The 11,065-nt window shown below is 37.1% G+C and overlaps 1 protein-coding gene across 3 annotated transcripts in view; it reads right to left on the bottom strand.

Moving 5' to 3' along the window:
- Positions 1 to 11,065, bottom strand: part of LOC133541827 (choline transporter-like protein 2) — a 95,778-nt gene that overhangs the window by 41,238 nt on the left and 43,475 nt on the right. For all 3 annotated transcript variants that reach the window (XM_061885455.1, XM_061885454.1, XM_061885456.1), the window contains exons 5-9: positions 10,632 to 10,716; positions 7,592 to 7,705; positions 6,156 to 6,216; positions 235 to 355; positions 21 to 104 (exon numbers count right to left, since the gene is read on the bottom strand). In XM_061885455.1, coding sequence (XP_061741439.1) covers positions 21 to 104; positions 235 to 355; positions 6,156 to 6,216; positions 7,592 to 7,705; positions 10,632 to 10,716 — 465 coding nt within the window. The remainder of the gene's footprint in view (positions 1 to 20; positions 105 to 234; positions 356 to 6,155; positions 6,217 to 7,591; positions 7,706 to 10,631; positions 10,717 to 11,065) is intronic.

Here is an 11,065-nt window from a genome sequence, read left to right as displayed (position 1 = left end):
AATGTGGCATGGCAGCTTACATTAGGATCCAGTACCAGGACTGCGTGTAATCCTCGAAGATCTTCATGACCACCTGACGGGCTTCAATGACCACAGTCGCATTCCTGAAAGGGGGGGAGGAAAATTATTACTAATATCATTTGTGATATTGATTAGGATCACATCTTATATGTTATACTTTAGAAAAAAAGTATGATAGATTTTGGATTTTCCCGTCATAAAACCAGTACTTACGTAACTCCATCCAAAAGGTCTTTGGCATCCCTCATTCTTGTTCCATCGTCAAACTTGGAGACGTTTCCCACAGTTATGACTCCTCCTCTATTGCCCAAAGCTGGGAAGCACCTGCGAGTGACTAGGCGGAAATTGAACATGATACATTAGATTATGTGTTCAGGAGCAGGGTTGTCCCGATACCAATATTTTGGCACCGGTACTACAATGTATTTTGATACTATTCTAAATAAAGGGTATTACAAAAGTGGCATTATTGGCTTTACTTTAAAAAAAAATATTAGGGTACAATATATGTTTTTATTGCAAAATTTGTCCTTAGTTAAAATAGTGAACATACTATTAAAAGACAAGTTGTCTCATAAGTAAACAAACAAAGGCTCCTAATTAGTCTGCTGACGTATGCAGTAACATATTGTCATTTATGTACCTATTATTTTGTCAACATTATTGAGGACAAGCTGTAAAAAATTATTATTAAGGTACTTGTTCACTTACTGTTAATATCTGCTTATTTTCCGTTTCAACATGTTCCATCTGTACTTCTGTTAAAATGTAATAATCACTCACTCTTCTGTTGTTTGATACTTTACATTAGTTTTGCATGATACCAAAAATTTGGGTTAGGATCGATCTGGTACCAAGTAGTTACAGGATCATACATTGGTCATATTCAAATTTCCTGAGTTTATAAATGTCAGGACTTGAACTTGGATTTGTTTTGCTTCTTCCACACAGAGGATGATTTGCACGAGCGAGACGTGATGATGAATATATTAATACGCTAAATACAAAAATAGGCAAACAAAAGGCGCTTACAAGGAGGTATAATACTACGCTACAAAATACAAACAGGAAACAAAAACACTTGCTCAATGGCATTAATAATAATAAACTATAAACAAAAACAGAACGATGGCATGGCTATAAACAACTAAAACAAAACAGTGTGACCAAAAACAAGTGGCATGAAACCAAGGAGCGTGGCAGGTGATCGAGGGCATGGAGGATGAGCAACAAAGTCCGGTCGGTAAAGCATCAGTTTTCAAAGTTCCCAGCCCAATGAACAGAAAACAAATGATATAAATAGTTGCTATGGTGATGAGAAACAGGTGCGGGACTGAGGGCAGGGGCGTGACTTGGAGACCAGGTGGAAACTAATGCGTAATTATGGAGACAAACAAAACCAGGAAGTGCAAAACGAGAAACGAGAGTCCAAAAACGAAACGAACATGATCAAACATAAAACTGATTACCAGGCATGACAATAAACACAGTATAAATTTAAAAAAACAAAAAAATATTTTGTGGCGATAAAAAATAATGTGATCATAGTAGTATCGACTAGATACGCTCCTGTACTTGGTATCATTACAGTGGATGCCAGGTGTAGATCCACTTATAGCGCTTGTTTAGCTATTCCTCGTCCTGCAGGGATGATACTTGTAAGAAACATACTTTATTTGTCTCCATGGAGACCAGGATTATTGATTTAGAAGTAGCTAAAATAACTTGCCGACTGCGGCTGGACGTTAGCCGCTAACTAGCTAGCCATGTCTCAAAGCACCTCTTCCTGAGGGTGTTTCAGTGTTATAACTTCACCTTTATCTTTAGTTTTTAGCCCAAAATGCGTTGTCCATTGTGTTGTCCACATTGGCTGATTTATAAAGTATTGCCTTTCCCTTTTTGTTGCTCATTTACTTATGCACCAAATGTGGGCACTTTCCACTTAGGTGCATGCATCATATGCTCTCACCCTCCTCCAAACTGAGCCTACTCCCTCCATCCCACCATGTATAAAGAATAACGCATCTCCTTTCCTATTGCGCACTCCATACATACTTTGCTGTGAATGTGACCTGTGCCTTTTGAGATGCTCGAGCTTCTCAAATAAATCTAAATAAAGGCAGACAATTTTGGTTGACTACTTGATTATAAAATTTCCAATACACCGGTGTGCATGGAACAGAGTTCCCAGTGGTTGCCGGAGTAAACCGTATGTTACTCAAAAGTGCAGATTCTATCAATTGGAAATATTTCTATAGTTTGAAAATATTCCGTGGGTTGTATTGAAATGTTTATTATGCCTAGGTAGCCCGGGTAACTGCCTTTTTTTTGCAAGACTTCAAACTTGACACCTCATTGACTGGTCCTGAGACAGGATGGATTGCTTCAGCTTTAATTTATCGGAAGTGGGTCTTGCTTTTTGAAGAAACACATTTTTCTTTTCTTTTCTTCTTTAGTTTATTTCGAACATGAACACACTTACAGCAAAATACGTCACACAGTTTCATATCATTTCACTTTATATCATGTCCGAAAAGGAGTAGGAGGAAGCAAAGCTGATTTAATCCTACCCCTCTCCCACTTCAGAGCGTTTACAAATATATAGAATTATTTACTGACGTTTTTATAATAAAATATCTCTGAATTAGTACACACAACAGTTTTGTAATTTGTAATCAATTAATTCAGTCATTAATATCATACTGAGATGAAGAATATCTTATTTTCAATAAGGTTGAAAGTATTATTATTACTATTAGTTTGAACAACATCTTAAACTGGATCACATCAGTACAATGTTTAACTTCTTTACTTAATCCAAGTAAGATTTTCAGCCCCTAATTTTAAAACACATTGAATTTTAACAACATACAAACCCCGTTTCCATATGAGTTGGGAAATTGTATTAAATTAAAATATAAACGGAATACAATGATTTGCAAAATCTTTTTAACCCATATTCAATTGGAATGCACTACAAAGACAAGAAATTTGATGATCAAATTCATAAACAATTTTTTGGGGCAAATAATCAATTTATAATTTCATAGCTGCAACACGTGCTAAAGTAGTTGGGAAAGGGCATGTTCATCCCTGTGTTACATCACCTTTTCTTTTAACAACACTCAATAAACGTTGGGGAACTGAGGAAACTAATTTTTGAAGCTTTGAATGTAGAATTCTTTCCCATTCTTATTTTATGTAGAGCTTCAACAGTTCGGGGTCTCCGCTGTTTTATTTTACGCTTCATAATGCGTCACACATTAAATGTTTGATGAGCATTCCTCAACTTCATCAGTATTTATTGCCACCTTTCCCAACTTCTTTGTCATGTGTTGCTGGAATCAAATTCTAAAGTTAATTATTTGCAAAAAAAAAATGTTTATCAGTTTGAACATCAAATATGTTGTCTTTGTAACATATTTAACTGAATATGGGTTGAAAATAATTTGCAAATCATTGTATTCCGTGACACAATTTCCCAACTCATATGGAAACGGGGTTTGTAGTTTTAACGACAGTTTTAACAATTTTTTTTAATGAAATTGTCAGCATAATTCGGTATAAAAAAAATTGACCAAAATTCTAACTTAAAAAATTCAGTTACATTAATTCAGTGTAAATAAAAAAGCTTTCATAATAAGATGCAAAATTAACCCTTGTTATAAACACAGCAAGGATCAGAAAACTTAATGATTAGTATGGTTTTCTAATCAAATGGCAAAATGTATTAATAAATTAGATTACTACCAATATCCTTTTTTAGGCCTATGGCAGTGGTTCTCAAATGGGGGTACGCTTACCCCTGGGGGTACTTGAAGGTATGCCAAGGGGTACTAGGATTTTTTTTAAATATTCTAAAAATAGCAACAATTCAAAAATCCTTTATAAATATATTTATTGAATAATACTTCAACAAAATATGAATGTAAGTTCATAAACTGTGAAAACAAATGCAACAATGCAATATTCAGTGTTGACAGCTAGATTTTTTGTGGACATGTTCCATAAATATTGATGTTAAAGATTTCTTTTTTTGTGAAGAAATGTTTAGAATTAAGTTCATGAATCCAGATGGATCTCTATTAAAATCCCCAAAGAGGGCACTTTAAGTTGATGATTACTTCTATGTGTAGAAATCTTTATTTATAATTGAATCACTTGTTTATTTTTCAACAAGTTTAGATATTTTTATATCTTCTTTTCCAAATAGTTCAAGAAAGACCACTACAAATGAGCAATATTTTGCACTGTCATACATTTTAATAAATCAGAAACTGATGACATAGTGCTGTATTTTACAAACCCTGTTTCCATATGAGTTGGGAAATTGTGTTACATGAAAATATAAACAGAATACAATGATTTGCAAATCATTTTCAACCCATATTCAGTTGACTATGCTACAAAGACAACATATTTGATGTTCAAATTGTTAAACGTTTTTATTTTTTTGCAAATAATCATTAACTTTAGAATTTGATGCCAGCAACACGTGACAAAGAAGTTGGGAAAGGTGGCAACAAATACTGATAAAGTTGAGGAATTCTCATCAAAATCGTATGTGGAACACCCCACAGGTGTGCAGGCTAATTGAGAACAGGTGGGTGCCATGATTGGGTATAAAATCAGCTTCCCAAAAAATGCTCAGTCTTTCACAAGAAAAGATGGGGCGAGGTACACCCCTTTGTCCACAACTGCGTGAACAAATAGTCAAACAGTTTAAGAACAACGTTTCTCAAAGTGCAATTGCAAGAAATTTACCATATCATCATCAAAAGGTTCAGAGAATCTGAAAAAAACACTCCACGTAACCGGCATGGCCGGAAACCAACATTGAATGACCGTGACCTTCGATCCCTCATACGGCACTGTATCAAAAACAGACATCAATCTCTAAAGGATATCACCACATGGGCTTAGGAACACTTTAGAAAACCACTGTCACTAAATACAGTTTGTCGATACATCTGTAAGTACAAGTTAAAGCTCTACTATGCAAAGGGAAAGCCATTTATCAACAACATCCAGAAACGCTGCCGGCTTCTCTGTGCCCGAGATCATCTAAGATGGACTGATGCAAAGTGGAAAAGTGTTCTATGGTCTGACGAGTCCACATCTCAAATAGTTTTTGGAGATATTCAACATCGTGTCATCCGGGCCTAAGTGGGATGCAAACCATCCAGACTGTTACCGACGCAAAGTTCAATAGCCAGCATCTGTGATGGTATGGGCGTGCATTGGTGCCCAAGGCATGGGTAACTTACACATCTTTAAAGGCACCATTAATGCTGAAAGGTACATACAGGTTTTGGAAGAACATATGCTGCCACCTAAGCGCCATCTTTTTCATGGACGCTCCTGCTCATTTCAGCAAGACAATGCCAAGCCACATTCAGCACGTGTTACAATAGCGTGGCTTCGTAAAAAAAAATAGTAATAAAAAGAGTACGGGTACTCTCCTCGCCCGCCTGCAGTCCAGACCTGTCTTACATCGGAATGTGTGATGTATTATGAAGCGTTAAATATGACAGCGGAGACCCCGGACTGTTGAACGACTGAAGCTTTACATAAAACAAAAATGGGAAAGAATTCCACTTTCAAAGCTTCAACTATTAGTTTCCTCAGTTCCCAAATGTTTACTGAGTGTTGTTAAAAGAAAATGTTATGTAACACAGTGGCAAACATGCCCTTTCCCAACTACTTTGGCACGTGTTGCAGCCATGAAATCTAAGTTAATAATTTTTGCAAAAAAAACAATACAGTTTATGAGTTTGAACATCAAATATCTTGTCTTTATAGTGCATTCAATTGAATATGGGTTGAAAAGGATTTGCAAATCATTGTATTCTGTTTATATTTACATCTAACACAATTTCCCAACTCGTACAGAAACGGGGTCTCTACTTCTTTATCTCTTTTATTCAACCAAAAATGCGTTTTGATTAAGGGGTTACTTGAATTAAAAAAATGTTCACAGGGGGTACATCACTGAAAAAAGGTTGAGAACCACTGATCCTATGGTACATACAATACTGTATAGAGAAAATGTGCTAAGCAAGGCAAACAGCGGACAGATTGGATACTTTGGGGAGCAAAATGTGACAAAAACAAAATGGCGAGACTGAACTCACAAGGCTTGCTGGGGGTCAGCATGGCAGGACACAGCCCAGAACTGAGGATGTTTGCTATACCCTGAAACAACAGTATATTCAAAAGGGTTAAGAATGTGTGGTGAGCAAAATCGTTAAAGGGGAACATTATCACAATTTCAAAAGGGTTAAAAACAATAAAAATCAGTTCCAGTGGCTTGTTGTATTTTTTGAAGTTTTTTTCAAAATTTTAGCAGTCCCGGAATATCCCTAAATAAAGCTTTAAAGTGCCTCATTTTCGCTGTCTTCGAAACCACTATCCATTTTCCTGTCACGTCATACAGGGCTGCCAATACAAACAACATGGCGGTTACCACAGCAAGATATAGCGACATTAGCTCAGATTCAGACACAGATTTCAGCGGCTTAAGCGATTCAACAGATTACGCATGTATTGAAACAGATGGTCGGAGTATGGAGGCCGATAGCGAAAACGAAATTGAAGAATAAATTGAAGCTATTGAGCGAATAGCTATTGACGCTATTCGGCCATAGCATGGGTGTACCTAATGAAGTGGCCCATAGCATGGCTGCCTAATGGGTTCTTCCGAGGATGTTGTAGTCGTAATGATTTGTGCAGTCCTTTGAGACATTTGTGATTTGGGGCTATATAAATAAACATTGATTGATTGATTGATTATTAGCATCGCCGGTAAAATGTGCGTACCAAACGATCAGGACTTTCGCATCTTGTGACACTGGAGCAACTTAAATCCGTCGATTGGTGTTTGTTTCGCATTAAATGTGGGTATCTAGTTTCAAATGTACATACAGCTAGCGTAAATAGCATGTTAGCATCGATTAGCATAGCATGTTAGCATCGATTAGCTGGCAGTTATGCCGTGACCAAATATGTCTGATTAGCACATAAGTCAACAACATCAACAAAACTCACCTTTGTGATTTTGTTGACTTAATCGTTGCAAATGCATCTGCAGGTTATCCATACATCTCTGTGTGCCATGTCTGTCTTAGCATCGCCGGTCAAATGTGAAGACACTGTGGCACATTCAATGGGGGTCTGGCGGCAGATTTCTTGCCGGTGGTGCAACTTGAATCCCTCCCTGTTAGTGTTGTTACACCCTCCAACAACACACCGACGAGGCATGATGTCTCCAAGGTTCCAAAAAATAGTTGAAAAAACGGAAAATAACAGAGACCCGGTGTTTGTAATATGAAAATGAATATGGCGGGTGTGTTACCTCGGTGACGTCACGTTCTGACGTCATCGCTAAAAGACCGATAAACAGAAAGGCGTTTAATTTGCCAAAATTCACCCATTTAGAGTTCGGAAATCGGTTAAAAAAATACATGGTCTTTTTTCTGCAACATCAAGGTATATATTGACGCTTGCATAGGTTTGGTGATAATGTTCCCCTTTAAAGCCAAGAACTATTTGGTGTCATCTTTAAACCCACCATTGCGTTCGTCACGCCTTCCATGCAGAAGGTCTTGTAGTAGTCAAAGTCCTGTCTGCTGGCGAGGGCGTTCGTCAACGTCATGAACTTCTCAGGGCATTTCTCCACACACATCTGTAGGAAGGGAAGTTACAGGGTTGTGTCAGTACAGGAAACATGCTTATCGGTAAACCACAGCCTGAATTTACACAAATGTGTACTATTAAAGCAGTGGTTCTTAACCTTGTTGGAGGTACCGAACCCCACCAGTTTAAGCACATTCACCGAACCCTTCTTTAGTGAAAAATAAAATGTTTTTTTTCAAATTCAAGACAAAGTTATATGTTTTTGGTAACATTTTAGTATGGGGAACATATTCTAAGTAACAAAGACTTAATTTAAAAGGGTTAGGGCAGTGGTTCTTAACCTGGGTTCGGTGAGTCGGCCTCAGGGGTTTGGCAGAGGTCAAAACACACCCGGCTCATTGTCTCAATAAAAACTTCTACCTATCGGCGTATTACGGATACGGCAACAGCAGAAGTCACACTAATTTGCAGGTGTGTAATTTGTTGTGAGTTTATGCAGTCTAGTGTGAGTTTAGTGTTGGTTTTGTTCTTTGAACAAGGTGATGTTCATGCACGGTTCATTTTGTGCACCAGTAAAAAAAACATCGTAACACTTTAGTATAGTGGACATATTCACCATTAATTAGTTGCTTATTAAAATACAAATTAGTAACATATTGGCTCTTAACTACCCATTATTAAGTACTTATTAATGCCTTATTCTGCATTGCCTCATTATAACCCTAACCCTGTAGCCCTAACCAAAAAACTCCAAATTAAGTATTTGTTACTTAGAATATGTTCTCCTAGTGTCCAAAAACCTTTAAATTATGTCTGTTACTCAACCTTTTTTCAGTGATGTACCCCCTGTAAACATTTTTTTTAATTCAAGTACCCCCTAATCAGAGCAAAGCATTTTTTGTTGAAAAAAAGAGATAAAGAAGTAAAATACAGCACTATGTCATCAGTTTCTGATTTATTAAATTGTATAACAGTGCAAAATATTGCTCATTTGTTGTGGTCTTTCTTAAACTATTTGGGGGGAAAAAGATATAAAAATAACTAAAAACTTGTTGAAAAATAAACAAGTGATTCAATTATAAATAAGGATTTCTACACATAGCCCTCTTTGGGGATTGTAATAGAGATCCATCTGGATTCATGAACTTAATTCTAAACATTTATTCACAAAAATAGAAAACTTTAACATAAATATTTATGGAACATGTCCACAAAAAATCTAGTTGTCAACACTGAATATTGCATTGTTGCATTCGTTTTCACAGTTTATGAACTTACATTCATATTTTGTTGAAGTATTATTCAATAAATATATTTATAAAGGATTTTTTGAATTGTTGCTATTTTAGAATATTTCTAAAATATCTCACGTACCCCTTGGCATACCTTCAAGTACCCCCAGGGGTACTCGTACTCCCATTTGAGAACCAGACTTAGACTATGTTCTCCATACTAAAGTGTTACCAAAAACACATAACTTTGTATTGAAATTGAAAAACAAAACATTTTATTTTTCACAAAAAAGGGTTCGGTGAATGTGCATATGAAACTAATGGGGTTCGGTACCTCCAACAAGGTTAAGAACCACTGGGTTAGGGTTAGGACCAGGGTTAGAGGGTTAGGGTTATAATAAGGCCATGCCGAATAAGGCATTAATAAGTACTTAATAATGACTAGTTAAGAGCCAATATGTTACTAATTTGCATGTTAATAAGCAACTAATTAATGGTGAATATGTTCCCCATACTTAAGTGTTACCATGTTTTTTTACTGGTGCACAAAATGAACCGAGCATAAAAATCACCTTTTTCAAACAACAAAACCAACACAGTGCAAAAACTCACAACAAATTAAACACCTGCAAATCAGTCTGACTTCTGCTGTTGCCGTATCCGTAATACGCCGATAGGGAGAAGATTTTATTTGAGGAATGTGGCTCTTTTGATGATCGCATCTGGCTCTCGGATAAATCTGAGCTAACATCGCTTAACATGATAAGTAATGAATAATTCCACTTGTAATAAGTGTTAAAAATAATGTTCAAAACATAAAACATTCTCATGCATTTTTAGTCCATCCATCCGTTTACTACCGCACCTGTTCAAGAAGTTGCGTTAAGAAGTTATTTATTAAAGGTTAGTGTGGGGCTTGGCCTCCTGGGGGTTCTTCAGACCACCAAGCACCGACATGAGAGCCCGTTTCAGGGTTACACTATTATTTTATTTTTCAATAAGTCTCTCAGTTGCTTTCCAGCAATTGTCTTTTTCTCTTTCGTTCTCCAGCCCCAACCCCGTCTCTCGTCCTGGCTGCTGCTTATAACAGAACGACAGGTGATTAGATAACAAGGCCCAGGTGGGCCATCTACGCAGCTCTCGCTGATTTCGAGGCCGGTCCTGGCACACTCCAGTTCGCTGCAGGCCCGCGGGCCACGCCACCTCCACAGTTTGCTTCAGAATAGTAATGTTATTACAAAGAATAAGAGACGTATTATACTCTAAAAATGTTGGTCTTACTTAAAAATGCATGTGTTTAGTTGTGTTCAGTGTTAAAAAAATATATTATATGGCTCTTACGGAAATACATTTTAAAATATTTGGCTTTTTGGCTCTCTCAGCCAAAAAGGTTCCCGACCCCTGCCCCAGGGTTTGATTGAACCCAAGTTGAGAACCACTGTTTAAAGACACCCTAGCATGCGTATTCATGATGCCAATTACGATGATGTTTTCATGGCGTGGCGAAGTTGGGAGAGTGGCCGTGCCAGTAACCTGAGGGTTCCTGGTTCAATCCCCACCTTCTTTCATCCTTGAGCAAGACACTTCAGCTTTGCTCCTGATGGGTGGTGGTTTGGGCCTTGCATGGCAGCTCCCGCTATCAATGTATGAATGTGTGTGTGAATGGGTGAATGTGGAAATAGTGTCAAAGCGCTTTGAGTACCTTAAAGGTAGAAAAGTGCTGTACGAGTATAACCCATTCACCTGCGTGGTCGGACACTGTAATTCCAGCAGCACCACTGGGCTGGCGCACTTCAGGATGTTGAAGTAGAACAAGAGCCTCTTTTTCCTTTAGGAAGCACACACAAAAAATACACAATCATAACAGCCTAAGAAAAAGCGAAAAACAATCCTTTGTTTGAGCAAATTTCCTGTAAAATAAACAATAATAATTGGCTATTCTGCTGCTTAACAAAAATAATCCCTTTTTAAAATGACTGTTACTTGTTCAATGGTGATTTTATTAGTATCTTTCTACTACTATTCATCCACATTGTTTGTTCCAAGCCCTTTTCTTGTATGTTTACTGTAAACATGAAGTTTACTAAACGTCGAGATTTAAAAACTGAACTGAATAATCCACCCATTTATTAAATATTACTTGTACCAGGGCTAAATTTAAGTAGTTGCATTTTTTT

Source organism: Nerophis ophidion, linkage group LG23 (assembly GCF_033978795.1).
Source record: "Nerophis ophidion isolate RoL-2023_Sa linkage group LG23, RoL_Noph_v1.0, whole genome shotgun sequence".
Taxonomy (NCBI): domain Eukaryota; kingdom Metazoa; phylum Chordata; class Actinopteri; order Syngnathiformes; family Syngnathidae; genus Nerophis; species Nerophis ophidion.
Note: the sequence above shows the minus strand (reverse complement) of the source record. Positions and strands in the feature narration are given on the sequence as shown.